The 16,473-nt window shown below is 39.8% G+C and overlaps 1 protein-coding gene across 1 annotated transcript in view; it reads left to right on the top strand.

The window, feature by feature from the left end:
• The window catches only part of TRMT2B (tRNA methyltransferase 2 homolog B), a 55,264-nt gene that overhangs the window by 22,290 nt on the left and 16,501 nt on the right, over positions 1 to 16,473 (top strand). The window contains 1 exon segment of the mRNA XM_044936496.1: positions 15,790 to 15,929. Coding sequence (XP_044792431.1) covers positions 15,790 to 15,929 — 140 coding nt within the window.

The following is a 16,473-nucleotide window of genomic DNA, read 5'->3' as shown; positions in this document are numbered from 1 at the left end:
TTATTGTTTGGGGCTGTTAGGTGCACTGTAGGATGTTTACCAGCATCCCTGGCCTCTGCCCTTGGGGACCATCAATCCGTTGTGACAACCAAAAATGTCTCCAGATATCTTTTGTGCGTACAATCACTTCTGGTTGAGAACCATTGCCCTAAACTAAATATATCCTCTTCCCTTTCCAAGTGTGCCTGTTTTTTCTCACCTTAGTAAATGGTAGCAACATGTACTAGAAACATACATCGTCTTTGACTTCTCTGTCTTTTTTATGGCTGGGCCATGCATCTTCCAGGATCTTAGTTCCCCAGCTAAGGATCAAACCCATGCTCCCTGCAGTGGAAGTGCAGAGCCCTAACCACTAGGCAAGTAGGGAATTCCCCTAGATTCCTCCGTCTTAATCCCACCTCAGCTGCATCTAATTATCTCCAAGTCCTTTCAGTTTTCCTTTCCTTTTTTTTTTTGGTGCTGTGGGGCAGTGATAGGGGAGTTTTGTTCTTATTTTGTTTTTGGTTTTGTTCTTATTTATTTACTTGGTTCAGTTTTTCTTTCTAAAAATATCTTGACTCCACCCTCTTCTATTTCCACCACCATTATCACTATCGTGATTACTACCACTCCAGTCCAAGCTTCCATCTTCTCTCAGACTGCTGCAATAGCTTCTAAATTGGTCTCACTATTATTTAGGGTCTGTTTGTTATGCATGTGTTTGTTCTCAGTCGTTCCAGTCTTATTTGACTCTTTGCGACCTATGGACTGTAGCCGGCCAGGCTCCTCTGTCCATGGGATTCTCCAGGGAAGAATACTGGAGTGGGTTGCCATGCCCTCCTCCAGGGGATCTTCCCCATCTGGGGATTGAAGCTGTGTCTCCTGAATTGAAGATTCTTTACCCACTGAGCCACCTGGGAAGCCCCTATATTGTTATGATTCTATAAATATTCACTCCTGAGCTAAGTAGATGTATTAAGATTTTGTTTCCTTTATTGTATGTACTATTTTTTCTTTCATTTTGTATTATGGAAAGTTACAAACATATTAAAGTATAGAATGATATAACAAACCACATAAACCCATTACCAAGCTTCAATAACTATCAACACGTGGCCCAATTTGTTTTCGCTGTACTCTCACCCACTTTCCACTAACCCCTTTGGATTTGATTGAGGCAAATTCTAGGCATTGTATTATATAATATGCAAATACTGCAGCTTGAGTTTTAACAGAAAGGCCTTAAATTTTTAAACATAATTTTATACTCTTTTCACATCTGAAAATAAGCATTTATCCCTTAATATCATCAAATACCTAGTAAATGTTCAGATTTGGCACTATATTATCTCATAAAAGGGGCTTCCCTGCTGGCTCAGATGGTAAAGAGTCTGCCTGCAGTGTGGGAGACCCGGGTTTGATCCCTGGGTCGGGAAGATCCCCTGGAGAAGGAAATGGCAACGCACTCCAGTATTCTTGCCTAGAAAATCCCATGGATGGAGGAGCCTGGCAGGCTGTAGTCTATGGGGTTGCAAAGAGTTGGACACAACTGAATGACTTCAACTTTCTTTCTTATCTCAAAAAGCTTGATTGTTATAGTTGGTTTGTTCAAGCCAAGATTCAAGCAAGGTATACACATTGCATTTGATTAACATGTCTCTTTAGCCTCTTAATTTATAAGTACCTTTCCCTATTAATTTCTTTGTCCCTGCAGTTTACTTTTTAAAGAAACTGGTTTGTTTTCATGTGGAGATTCTCACTTTCTGGATTTTGCTGATTGAATCTCCTTGATATCATTGAGTGTTCTTCCTCTGTCCCCTGTATTTACTATGAGCTGGTAGATGTACAGTGTTTATCAGAATCACGTTTGATTTTTGGCAAGAATGTTTTTATACATAATGTCTAATGGGCTGTCTTTTGGTGATGTTAAGATTGAACCGTTGATTCAGGTATCATCAGTCTCATCCACTCATTGAAAAGTTCCCTGTCAGCTTTTTACCTAATGGTTTAGCTGTCTTTGGTGATCATTGCCTAGATCCATTATTTCAGAAATGGGTTGCAGTGTAGTGATATTCTAAATCTATCATTTATTAGTAAAAATCCTTATAGAAATAACTTTTCCCTACCAATCCTTTGATTAAGGTACTCTTACAAGAAAGGCAGGATAAATCCTTGTTTCTTTGTCCTTCCTCAAAAGATGATCAGTTAAATGTGTTTGTTTTGGTACCATTATGAATCATAAATTTTTTTAGCATACTTGATATATTTTAATCTACTACAGCTATTAGAGTTTTCTTGGTACTCAAAATATTCCATTTTTGGCCAGTTGAAACCTCTTTAGGTTGCTTATGAACCCTAGATGGCCCTGATAGTTCTAGAATGATAAGATATTTCTAGCACACCTAGTCCATTTTCTGTTTAGGAGCTGAAATCAGCCATTTCTTCAAGGAATCCTTGTCTCGTTTAATGGGAAATGGTAAGGTGCTAGGTGGGTGCTTATTTATACTAAGTTGGTCATATTTCAAAGCCTCTTAAGTGGACAGTGCTAGGAAATATTTTTTAAAAGAAAATATATCATGAATTTATAGTGATATACCCAAATCAAATTAAAAATTACAGAGTTTTTACTTAAATCCTTTGATTTTATATTTTTATCTCCTGTCTCTTACAGTAAAAACTTTAGTCCTGACAACATTAGTATAATTACAGTTGACCCTTGAACAAGGTCACAGTTAGGGGTGCCAACCCCAGTGCAGTTGAAAATCCACCTCTTATCTGTGATTCTTCATCTGTGGATTCATTCAGCCATGCATCATATAGTCCTGTAGTACAGGTTTAGTGAAAAAAATCCTCCTATAAGCGGACCTATGCAGTTCAAACCCATATTGTTCAAGGATCAGCTGTACCTATTTATTCTATACGAGTCTTTATGTACAATTTCAGAACAATTGTAATAATATTACTAACAAATGGTTATTGAAAAGAGTTCGAGATCTCTGTCCAGTTCTTTTTGTTAAATTATTGTGATTGTGAAGGAATTCATCTCTTTGTAGTTACATCACCAACTTGACACTTAATACATGGGTTGGTTTTTTCTTTCCCTCATTATGCTTGCTTTCAAATTATAGGGATGGATTTTTTTTTTTTTACTTTTTCCTTTTGATTGAATTCTTAAAATAATTTTATAGGATATTTACATGGTTTCAAAGTCAAATCTACAAAATGAAGGTGTATTTAGAGAGTTCTAGCTTTTACCTCTGACCCGTCTACCCAGTTCGCTTCCTTCGTCTAAGGGTGACATTATTTTTCACTTTTATTTATTTGTGAAAAATGGAAACACATTTGTATCTCCCCCTTTCTTAGCTAAAAGGTAGCTTAATGTGCACATGGTTCTGTATCTTTTTAAAAAATTAATTTATTTATTTTAATTGGAGGCTAATTACTTTACAGTATTGTACTGGTTTTTGCCATACATTGACATGAATCAGCCATGGGTGTACATGTGTTCCCCATCCTGAATCCCCCTCCCACCTCCCTCCCCATCCAATCCCTCAGGGTCATTCCAGTGCACCAGCCCTGAGAACTCTGTCTCATGCATCGAACCTGGACTGGCGATCTATTTCACATGTGATAATATACATGCCTCAATGCTGTTCTCTCAAATCATTCCACCCTGGCCTTGTCCCACAGAGTCCAAAAGTCTTTTCTTTACATCTGTGTCTCTTTTGCTGTCTCACATATAGGGTCATTGTTACCATCTTCCTAAATTCCATATATATGCATTAATATACTGTATTGGTGTTTTTCTTCCTGACTTACTTCACTAGGTATAATAGGCTCCAGTTTCATGCACCTCATTACAACTGATTCAAATGCGTTCTTTTTAATAGCTGATTCCATTGTGTAATATTGTAATATTCTATTGTGTATACATACCACAGCTTTCTTATCCATTCCTCTGCTGATGGACATCTAGGTTGCTTCCATGTCCTAGCTATTGTAAACAGTGCTGTGATGAACATTGGGGTACATGTGTCTCTTTCAATTTTGGTTTCCTCAGTGTGTATGCCCAGTTTTTTTTCCATTTAATAATGTACTTTGTTTTTTTAAAAAAATAGCTTAGCTTTATGTAATGTGATGAATTTTAAAACTTTTGGTTTCATTGGCTTGATTAATTACATCATTTTCTCATTGGCTTAGTTTTCTATGAACCTATTGCTTTTTGTTTCTTCTGTGTGCTCTAAGAGCTCTGTTGAACATTCATCAATATTATCCATATGGCCAAAAACTTGAGTTTAGTTTTTTTCCCTGAAGAGCTTTTCTCTGGAGAATCCATGCTAGGCTCCTGAGGGCTTCTGCTGGACTGTTACCTTGGGACTCCTTTTGTTATTCTCCTGTCCTTCCCCCTGTTTCTGAGATCCTCTATGTCTTTTTCTGGTTTACATCCTTATTTGGTTGGACTACAACCTCCATTAGCTTCCTGAGGAAGGATGCCCAGGAATAAGAGTCTTTGCATGTCTATAAATGTCTTACTTCTTTCCTGACATGTGATTAAGAGTTTTTCTAGATTTCAAATTCTAGATTTGAATCATTTTCTTTTATAAATTTGAAGACATTGTTTCATTGTCATCTGACTGCTAGTGTGGTGTAAATCTAAATGCTACTTGAAGTTCTATTTCTTTGTAGATAATCTCTACCCTCTTTTTTGGTCTAGAAGCTTTTAGGAAATCTCTTTATCCCTGAAACTTCATGACCATGTGGCTCTTCTTTCACTCATGGTGGTGGGCACTTTGTAGCCTTTTTTAACCTGGAAGCTAGTATTTTCAGATGTAGTGAATTTTTCTGTGTTATTTCTTTAAATATTTTTTTATTTTTATTTTCAGTCCATGCCACTCAGCTCATGGGATCTTAATTCCCTGACCAAGGATTGAACCCTGGCCTCTGCAGTGAAACCGCCAAGTCCTAACCACTGGACTGCCAGGGAATTCCCTATTTTTATTTTATTTTTTGAAGTATAGTTGATTTGCAATGTTGTGTTAGTTTCAGGTATACAGCAAACTGATTCAGTTATACATATATATTCTTTATCATATTATTTTCCTTTATAGGTTATTATAAGATATTGAATATAGTTCCTTGTACTATATAGCAGATCCTTGTTGCTTATCTATTTTATATATAGGAGTGTGTATAAGTTAATTTCAAACTCCTAATGTATCCCTCCCCCAATCCTTCCCCGTAGATAAGTTTGTTTTTATATCTGTGAGTCTTTCTATTTTGTAAATAAGTTAGTTTATATCATTTCTTTGAGATTCTGCATATAAGTGATAGCATATGATATTTATCTTTTTTCTATCTGACTTAATATGGTAATCTCTAGGCTCATTCTGGAATGTGAAGTCAAATGGGCCTTAGGAAGCATCACTAAGAACAAAGCTAGTGGAGGTGATGGAATTCCAGTTGAGCTATTTCAAATCCTGAAAGATGACGCTGTGAAAGTGCTGCACTCAATATGCCAACAAATTTGAAAAACTCAGCAGTGGCCACAGGACTGGAAAAGGTCAGTTTTCATTCCAATCCAAAGAAAGGCAATGCCAAAGAATGCTCAAACTACCGCACAATTGCAGTCATCTCGCACGCTAGTAAAGTAATGCTCAAAATTCTCCAAGCCAGGCTTCAGCAATACATGAACCATGAACTTTCACATGTTCAAGGTGGTTTTAGAAAACGCAGAGGAACCAGAGTTCAAATTGCCAATATCTGATGGATCATGGAAAAAGCATGAGAGTTCCAGAAAAACATCTATTTCTGCTTTATTGACTATGCCAAGGCCTTTTACTGTGTGGATCACAATAAACTGTGGAAAATTCTGAAAGAGATGGGAATACCAGACCTCCTGACCTGCCTCTTGAGAAACCTGTATGCAGGTCAGGAAGCAACAGTTAGAACTGGACATGGAACAACAGACTGGTTCCAAATAGGAAAAGGAGTACGTCAAGGCTGTATATTGTCACCCTGCTTATTTAACTTATATGCAGAGTACATCATTAGAAATGCTGGGCTGGACGAAGCAAAGGCTGGAATCAAGATTTCTGGGAGAAATATCAATAACCTCACTATGCAGATGACACCACCCTTATGGCAAAAAGCGAAGAGGAACTAAAGGGCCTCTTGATGGAAGTGAAAGAGGAGAGTGAAACAATTGGCTTAAAGCTCAACATTCAGAAAACTAATATCATGGCATCTGGTCCCATCACTTCATGGCAAGTAGATGGGGAAACAGTGGAAACAATGGCTGACTATTTTTTTGGGCTCCAAAATCACTGCAGATGGTGATTGCAGCCATGAAATTAAAAGACGCTTATTCCTTGGAAGGAAAGTTATGACGAACCTAGACAGCATATTGAAAGGCAGAGACATTACTTTGCCAACAAAGGTCCATCTAGTCAAGGCTATGGTTTTCCAGTGGTCATGTATGGATGTGAGAGTTTGACTGTGAAGAAAGCTGAGCACCAAAGAATTGATGCTTTTGAACTGTGGTGTTGGAGAAGACTCTTGAGAGTCCCTTGGACTGCAAGGAGATCCAACCAGTCCATTCTAAAGGAAATCAGTCCTGAATATTCATTGGAAAGACTGATGTTGAAGCTGAAACTCCAATAGTTTGGCCACCTGATGCAAAGAGCTAACTCATTTGAAAAGACCCTGATGCTGGGAAAGATTGAAGGTAGGAGAAGGGGACGACAGAGGATGAGATGGTTGGATGGAATCACCAACTCAGTGGACATGGGTTTGGGTGAACTCCGAGAGTTGGTGATGGACAGGGTGGCCTGGCGTGCTGCGGTTCATGGGGTCGCAAAGAGTTGCACACAGCTGAGTGACTGAAATGAACTAGGCTTATCCCTGTTGCTGCAAATGGCATTATTTCATTCTTTTTTTAATGGCTGAGTAGCATTACATTGTATACATGTATATACCGTATCTTTATCCATTCATCTGTTGCTGAACATTTGGATTGCTTCCATGTCTTGGCTATTGTAAATAATGCTGCTATGGACATTGGGGTGTAAGTATATTTTCAAATAATAGTTTTATCCAGATATGTGCCCAGGAGTAGGGTTGCTGAATCATATAGAAACTCTATTTTTAGTCTTTTAAGGAATCTCCATACTATTTTCCATAGTGGTTGCACCAATTTACATTCCTACCAACAATGTAGTAGGGTTTTCTTTTCTCTACACTCTATCCAGCATTTACCATTTGTAGATTTTTTGATGATGGACATTCTGACTGGTGTGATATATTATTTTTTAAATTATCTCCTTTCTCTCATTTTATATGTGCTGTCTCTACTTCCTGTTATTTAGACTTTGGACTTCACAAATTAATTCTGTAGTCTGCTACTCACTCCTCTTCTATTTGCCATCTCTTTCCCCTTTTGTTCTTTTTATGAAATTTTCTTGACATAAATGCCAACATTTTTATTGTTTTTTTTCCTACTACCTTTTAATTTTCAAAAGCTTTTCTTGTTCTCTCATTGGTCCTTTTGTATAGCATCTTCTTTTTTTTAGTAATATATGTATGTATGTGTGTGTGTGTGTATATATATATATATGTGTGTGTGTGTGTATATATATATATATATATATATATATATATATATGTATATATATAGTTTGTTGTTGTTCAGTTGCCAAGTCATGTCCGACTCTTTGTGACTCCATGGAAGCATGCCAGGCTTCCCTGCCCCTCACCATCCCTTGGAGTTTGCCCATATTTTGCTTTTTTCCCCTGTTCACTGAATTATCTGCTTTCTTTAGGAATATTTTTCCTTGTTTGTTTTGGGCACTGTCTTTTGCAATGCAGGCTTTAATCAAATAGCTGGTTGGTACTTGCCTGACTTCATATTTAAAAATGAGGCCTTAAAAAATTGATTGGCAATTCATCTTGAATGGGTTTGTTGATTCTTGACTTCACTGCTGGTGCTTATGGGTGGGGGCCCATGTCTCTGTTTTGGGAGATCATTACTCTGAGACTTTTCAGTTTCTTGAGAGAATTTATATTGAATTTTCCAGTGTCCATTCCTCTGCCACCACTCCGCCTGGTATTTCCAAATTCAGAGCTTTTATGTGTTCATTTTCTCCTGAGGAAGAAAGAATCCCCAATCTCCTGCTATAGAAGGATAGAGATTTTTGGTAGGATGAGGTTATTTACCAGTTTTATGTCCAGACTTTCAACTAAATCCTGTTTTTAGCTCTATACCTTATTCCACCTCTGCCTCCTACAATACCTTGCACTTCAAGTTTCAGTCTTTCCAGCTTGCGTGGAGCAGATAAGCTTTATATCTCATCAGATCCCCCTTTGTAGGTAGTCCAGATGTAGCTTCCTTCATCTTGCTAAGTCAGTTGCCACGACAGTCTGCTTTGCATCTTTTAAAACTTTATTTAGTTTGCTCTTGTTGTCTTCTCTCCCATTATCTCTGTTCTTTCTTTCATTTATTCATTCAACAAGTACAATTGAGTACCAAGTGCCAGGCACTATTCTGGGTGCTTAGGATGTAATAATGAAGAAAATATCCCTTCCCTTGTGGAACTTACATTTTAGTACGGGGAGACAGATTTTTAAAAATAATAAAGTAAATTATATAATATATTAGAATGTGATAATTATGGCTGTGGTCTGAATGTTTATGTCCCTCCAAATTTTATATGTTGAAATCCTAACCCTCAGGGTAATAGTATTAGGAGGGTGGGTCCTCTGGGGGTACTTAGATCATGAAAATGGAGTTCTCATGAAAGAAATTGTGCCCTTATAAAAGAGGCCCCAAAGAACTAGGTTGTCCTGTCTGCCATGTGAGGTTACAGTGAAAAGACAGCTATCAGTGAGGAAACTGTCACCAGACACTGAATCTGCCAGTATCTTGAGTTTGGATTTCCCAGTCTCCAGAACTGAGAAATTTTTGTTGTTTATAAGTCACTTAGTTTATGGTGATTTTGTTTTAGCAGTGCAGAAAGACTAAGATAAATGCCATGGGAACCCTACAGCAGGATAAGGAGGATGAGAATTTGTAGGTTTGGGGGAAATGTTGGTTGTAATTTTAAATGGGATCAAGGCAGGCTTCATTGAGAAGCCTGAATACTTGACATATATACTGATACTTGAATAAAGCAGTTTTCAACTGGGTGTGTTCAGTTCAGTTCAGTCGCTCAGTCGTGTCCAACTCTTCGCAACCCCATGAATCACAGCACGCCAGGCCTCCCTGTCCATCACCAACACCCAGAGTTCACTCAGACTCACGTCCATAGAGTCAGTGATGCCATCCAACCATCTCATCCTCTGTCGTCCCCTTCTCCTCCTGCCCCCAATCCTTCCCAGCATCAGAGTCTTTTCCAATGAGTCAACTCTTCACATTGAGGTGGTCAAAGTACTGGAGTTTCAGCTTTAGCATCATTCCGTCCAAAGAAATCCCAGGGCTGATCTCCTTCAGAATGGACTGGTTGGATCTCCTTGCAGTCCAAGGGACTCTCAAGAGTCTTCTCAAACACCACAGTTCAAAAGCATCAATTCTTCCATGCTCAGCCTTCTTTACAGTCCAACTCTCACATCCATACATGACCACAGGAAAAACCATGGCCTTGACTAGACGAACCTTTGTTGGGAAAGTAATATCTCTGCTTTTGAATGTGCTATCTAGGTTGGACATAACTTTCCTTCCAAGGAGTAAGCATCTTTTAATTTCATGGCTGCAGTCACCATCTGCAGTGATTTTGGAGCCCCCAAAAATAAAGTCAGCTACTGTTTCCACTGTTTCCCCATCTATTTCCCATGAAGTGACGGGACCGGATGCCATAATCTTTGTTTTCTGAATGTTGAGCTTTAAGCCAATTTTTTCACTCTCCTCTTTCACTTTCATCAACAGGCTTTTTAGTTCCTCTTCACTTTCTGCCATCAGGGTGGTGTCATCTGCATATCTGGGTTATTGATATTTCTCCTGGCAATCTTGATTCCAGCTTGTGTTTCTTCCAGTCCACCGTTTCTCATGATGTACTCTGCATGTAAGTTAAATAAGCAGGGTGATAATATACAGCCTTAATGTACTCCTTTTCCTATTTGGAACCAGTCTGTTGTTCCATGTCCAGTTCTAACTGTTGCTTCCTGACCTGTATACAGATTTCTCAAGAGGCAGGTCAGGTGGTCTGGTATTCCCATCTCTTTCAGAGTTTTCCACAGTTTATTGTGATCCACACAGTCAAAGGCTTTGGCATAGTCAATAAAGCAGAAATAGATGTTTTTCTGGAACTCTCTTGCTTTTTCCATGATCTAGCATATGTTGGCAATTTGATCTCTGGTTCCTCTGCGTTTTCTAAAACCACCTTGAACATGTGAAAGTTCATGGTTCACATATTGCGGAAGCCTGGCTTGGAGAATTTTGAGCATTACTTTACTAGCGTGTGAGATAAGTGCAATTGTGCGGTAGTTTGAGCATTCTTTGGCAATGCCTTTCTTTGGGATTGGAATGAAAACTGACCTTTTCCAGTCCTGTGGCCACTGCTGAGTTTTCCAAATTTGCTGGCATATTGAGTGCAGCACTTTCACAGCATCATCTTTCAGGATTTGAAATAGCTCCACTGGAATTCCATCACCTCTACTAGCTTTGTTCGTAGTGATGCTTCCTAAGGCCCACTTGACTTCACATTCCAGGATGTCTGGCTCTAGATGAGTGATCACACCATCGTGATTATCTAGGTCATGAAGATCTTTTTTGTACAGTTCCTCTGTGTATTCTTGACACCTCTTCTTAATATCTTCTGCTTCTTTTAGGTCCATACCATTTCTGTCCTTTATCGAGCCCATCTTTGCACGAAATGTCCCCTTGGTATCTCTAATTTTCTTGAAGAGATCTCTAGTCTTTCCCATTCTGTTGTTTTCCTCTATTTCTTTGCATTGATTGCTGAGGAAGGCTTTCTTATCTCTTGCTATTCTTTGGAACTGTGCTTTCAGATGCTTATATCTTTCCTTTTCTCCTTTGCTTTTCGCTTCTCTTCTTTTCACAGCTATTTGTAAGGCCTCCCCAGACAGCCATTTTGCTTTTTTGCATTTCTTTTCCATGGGGATAGTCTTGATCCCTGTCTCCTGTACAATATTATGAACCTCAGTCCATAGTTCATCAGGCACTCTATCTGTCAGATCTAGGCCCTTAAATCTATTTCTAACTTCCACTGTATAATCATAAGGGATTTGATTTAGGTCATACCTGAATGGTCTAGTGGTTTTCTCCACTTTCTTCAATTTCAGTCGGAATTTGGCAATGAGGAGTTCATGATCTGAGCCACAGTCAACTCCCAGTCTTGTTTTTGCTGACTGTATAGAGCTTCTCCACCTTTGGCTGCAAAGAATATAATCAATCTGATTTTGGTGTCGACCATCTGGTGATGTCCACGTGTAGAGTCTTCTCTTGTATTGTTGGAAGAGGGTGTTTGCTATGACCAATGTGTTCTCTTGGCAGAACTCTTATTAGTCTTTGCCCTGCTTCATTCTGTACTTCAAGGCCAAATTTGCCTGTTACTCCAGGTGTTTCTTGACTTCCTACTTCAGTCTATAGTACCCCCCATTATCTGTACCCTATCTCCATCAGCCCCAGAGAACCACTTAACTATTTTCTGTCTTTACTGATTTGCCTATTGTGGACACTTTCATTCTTTCTGGAATTATTTCTCCACTGATCTCCAGTAGCATATTGGGCCCCTACTGACCTGGGGAGTTTCTCTTTGAGTATCCTATCGTTTTACCTTTCCATACTGTTCATGGGGTTCTCAAGGCAAGAATACTGAAGTGGTTTGCCATTCCCTTCTCCAGTGGACCACATTCTGTCATCCCTCTCCACCATGACCCACCCATCTTGGATTGCCCCACGGGCATGGCTTAGTTTCACTGAGTTAGACAAGGCTGTGGTCCTAGTGTGATTAGATTGACTAGTTTTCTGTGGGTGTGTTAGTTGCCTAAAATGGGTAGCCCTTTCCTTCTCCAGGGGACCTTCCTGACTGAGGGATCAAATCCGGGTCTCCCAAGTTGCAGGCAGATTCTTTACCATCTTTTATTTTTTCATAGGAGACATTTAGCAGTGTTAGAGAAATTTTGGGCTGTCACCACTAGGGGGTGGTTGGGCAGTGCTGCTGGTATCTGTCTAGTTAGTAGAGGCCAAGGATGCTGTTAAACATCCTGCAATGCAAGGAGTTGACAATAATGCCAAGGTTGGGAAGCTTTGGAATGAAGACTTAAAGGAAATGAGGGTATCCGCCATGTGGAGGTGAGGGAAGACCATTCAAGGCAAAGAGAACAGCCATGGCAAAAGCCCTCAGGTAGGAGTGTGGCATGCTTTCTGGAGGAACTGAAAGTACACCCAGAAGAGGAACAGGAGATGAGGTAAGATGATTAATATGGGCCAGAACATGTAGTACCTTAGAGGTCGTTGTGGGGACTTTGGCTTTTATTCTGAGCTATTGGAAGTTGGTGGGTCAAGATGAGGACTGCAAATTAACCACAGGGACCATTGGTGACTACAGCAGAAGCTGTTTTGGTGGAGTAGTGGGGACCTGATTCAAGTGGGTGAACAGGAAGTGAGGAATGGGAGGCAGTGGGTATAGACAATTCTTTTGAGAGTTTGATACAAAGAGGAACATAGAGATGGAACAGTGGCTGGTGGGGAAAGTGGGGTTGAGAAGGTTAATTTTCTTTTTAAAGGTAGGAGAGTAAGAAAGGCATGCTTGTATATTGATGGGAATGATCCCTTAGTGAGGGATGAAAATGATGTAGGAGAGAAAGAAGGGAGAATTGGTGGAGCAATGAGTTTAAAGAAGTTTATGTTTTTTATTCCTGTTTCATTTTAGTGGGATTTTTAAGAGGAATAGTCTGTTATTTTAACCAAAAGGCCCTTTCACTCTTAAAAAAATTATTTTATTCCAGTATAATTGACATGCAGCATTGCATAAGTTTAGGGTGTACAGTGTGTTGATTTGATGGATTTATGCAGTTGACCCTTGAACAACACAGGGATTGGGCACTGACATTCTGCAGTTGAAAATCCACCTATAACTTTATAGTCAGCCCTCCATATCCTTGGTTTTCCCATATCTGTGGTTCCAGATCTCGAGTTCAACTAACCCCAGATTAAAATAATCACAGATAGTATAGTACTTCCTTACTGAAAAAATCCACATGTAAGTGGACTCACATAGTTCAAACCCATGTTGTTCAAGGGTCAACTGTATATTGTAATATGAAACTTGGCATTTCCATGTAAGAATAAGAGTTTCAGCCTCTATTTTGTAAATAAACAAACCAAGGCCTTGGCTCATACAGTGGAGAAGCTGTATTTCATGTTTACTTACCCATTGTCTTCCAGGTCAGATTCAGTTGTTCAGTTCCCATCCTTCTAGGACCTCAATGACATTTGAATTTTGCCTCCAGAAAACATTAATTTCCAACCAGCAAGTAAACAGAAGTTGAACCAGTCTTTTAATTTGTTTTAACAATTTAAAAAATATTTACTTTTTGGCTGCATTGGATCTTAGTTGCAGTTCGTGGGCTCTTGGTTGCATCATGCAGGCTCAGTAGTTGTGGCGCTTGGGCTTAGTTGCCGTGTGGCATGTGGGACACTAGTTCCCCGACCAGGGATTGAACCCATGTCCCCTTAATTTGAAGGTGAATTCTTAACCATGAGACTACCAGGGAAGTCCCCAAACCAGTCTTTCTTTAAATCACCAACTTCAAAATTTGGGAAAATATGTTCAGTATAGTTAAGCATCTTATGTCACATTTATATGAAATTATAGCAAAAGTAATCAAGTGCACCCTTAATTGATTTTTACCCTTTCAGGCAGTACTGGTTTCTGGTGTAACTCTCCTTTCCATGCACAATTTTGGGTTTGTTTGAAAATAGAGTGGACCCCGAACACATGGATTATGAAAACAAGAGGACCTAGTAAATCAGATAATGTGTCCTGTTGTCATAGCAACTGGCTTTTGTTTGAAGGTTGGCTTTAAGGATTTTTGATATCTCAGCAACTCAATCAGGACTGCTTTTGACCTGTGTTTACCAGGACAACATGAAGGATCTGACTAAGCTATGGTATAGTTGGCACCTGGTTACATGAAGAAATACAGAAACAATGGGCTTACATTAGGAGGTTATAATAAAAATGGAATTATAGCAGCTTAGTAGTATATTAGGAATTGCTGCTAGGAGGAATTCACAGAAATGGAAGATTATTGTTTGCCACATTATGCATACAATAAACTACATTCTACATACAAATTCTACATACAAATACCTTTCCTGTTCTTTCATACCTTCTCTCAATAATAATTATTGAGCACCTGTTGTATGCTAGACTCAGGGTACAATTCTGTGTCTTCATGGAGCATACTGTTTGAGCTACAATGGGTAGGATCCCTCTGTAAGGTCATAGGCAAGGATCATATTTCTTGTATCACTGCATTAGTTTGCTAGGGGCGCCATAACAAAATACTGCACAGACTGGGTGGCTTAAACAACATAAACTTGTTTTCTCATAGTTCTGGAGGCTGGAAGTCCCAAGATCAATGTGTCAGCAGGTTTGGTTTCTTTGGAGGCCTCTTTCCTTGGCTTTCAGATGGCTGCCTTTCTGCTGTGTTCTCATGTGGTCTTTCCTCTGTGCACATGTGCATCCCCAATGTCTCTGTGTATCCAAATTTCCTTTTTGTATGGAGATAACAGTCAGATTAGATTAGGGCCCACCCTAATTGCCTCATTTTAACTTAATCACGTCAGTTTAGCTCATAATACTGTATCCTCTGGATCCTCAAAATTCATGTTCTTCTCATATGCAAATACAATCATGCCCATCCCAGCAGCCCAAAATTCTTAACCCATTCCAGCATCAATTCTTAAGTCCTGAATCTTATCTAAATGAAGTATGGATGAGAGATACCAATCAAGGTATAAGTCATTCTGGGCTTCCCAGGTGGCTGGACAGAGGAGCTTGGCAGGCTATAGTCCATGGGGTCGCAAAGAGCTGGACACAACTGAGCAACTGAGCATGCATGTGCAGCCCAGGAAGCCCTCACCCACATTGGGCTTCCCAGCTGGCATAGTGGTAAAGAATCTGCCTGCAATGCAGGAGATGGGGATTTGATCCCTGGGTCGGGAAGATGCCCTGGAGTAAGAAATAGCATCCCTGTCCAGTTTTCTTGCCTGGAAAATTCCATGGACAGAGGAGCCTGGCAGGCTGCAGTCCATGTGGTCACAAAGAGTCGGACATGACTAAGTGAGCGCACACACACATAATTCATCCTAAGACAGAATTTCTCTTTAGCTGTGAACCTGTGAAATGGAACAAGTTAACTGCTTCCCAAGTATGGGAAGCAGAGGATAGTCATTCCCATTCCAAAAGGAACAAATTGGAAGCAAGAAAGGGGTCACAGGTCCCAAGCAAATTTGAAGCCTAGCAGGAAAATTCCATTTTAAGGCTCAAGAATAATCCTCTTTGGGTTAATACTGTCCTCCAGGCCCACTGGTGTGGTGGGCCCACTTGGGTGGCAGCCTTGCCGACTGAAACCACCGGGGTTCAGACACCCTAATGGCCTCATTTTAACTTAATCCTCTCTTGAAAGACTTCATCTTCAAATCTAGTCACATTCTGAGGTACTGAGGGTTCAACATTTGAATTAGAGGGGAGGGATGTATTTTAGCTCATAGCAGTCACTCAGTATGAGTAATCAGCTGTCAAACTTTGTTAGTTTTGCCTGTGTAATAATACTGTTTTCTTCCAATACTATAAAGTATTCCTTTGACAGTCCCCATTGGAGCCCTGCCTTCTGTTTCATGAAGGTGGGTACTGGTGTGAGCTCATAGTCTGCACCAATAACCAAGGGCACACAATGGCCATCATCATTTTTCACCCCCAGGAATTAACGCAGAGACTCAAGGAATGACAAGGGGCAGCTTCTATAGTAATCCTTACTATCAGTATGCTCTAGTTGGTGTTGAGAGGTTTGAGGGTAAATAGCAGATACAAAGCATCCATGGAATGTTTGTATGTGTTAGAAGGGTTAGGGATGGTGATGAGGAGGAGATGGCCAGGATTCTCTTAACCATGCTGCTGGCATAATCAAAGCAAAGGGACAGGCTCCGTTACCAAGTTAGTTATCACGGAAGGACTCCTAAGGTTTTTCACAAGAACTTTGCCCACGGAAGTTATTAGGTGCTCTACCAAATTCAAAAAGCCAATTTAATAGAGACTAGAATATAGAGCTCCAGTGGCTCAGATGGTAAAGAATCCACTTGCAATGCAGGAGACCTGGGTTTGATCCCTAAGTCTAGAAGATCCCCTGGAGAAGGAAATGGCAATGCACTCCATTATTCTTGCCTGGAGAATTCCATGGACAGAGGAGCCTGGAGGGCTACAGTCCAAGGGGGTCGCAAAGAGTCAGACATGACTGAGAGACTAATACTTTCAC

Source organism: Bubalus bubalis, chromosome X, assembly GCF_019923935.1.
Source record: "Bubalus bubalis isolate 160015118507 breed Murrah chromosome X, NDDB_SH_1, whole genome shotgun sequence".
NCBI lineage: Eukaryota > Metazoa > Chordata > Mammalia > Artiodactyla > Bovidae > Bubalus > Bubalus bubalis.
Note: the sequence above shows the minus strand (reverse complement) of the source record. Positions and strands in the feature narration are given on the sequence as shown.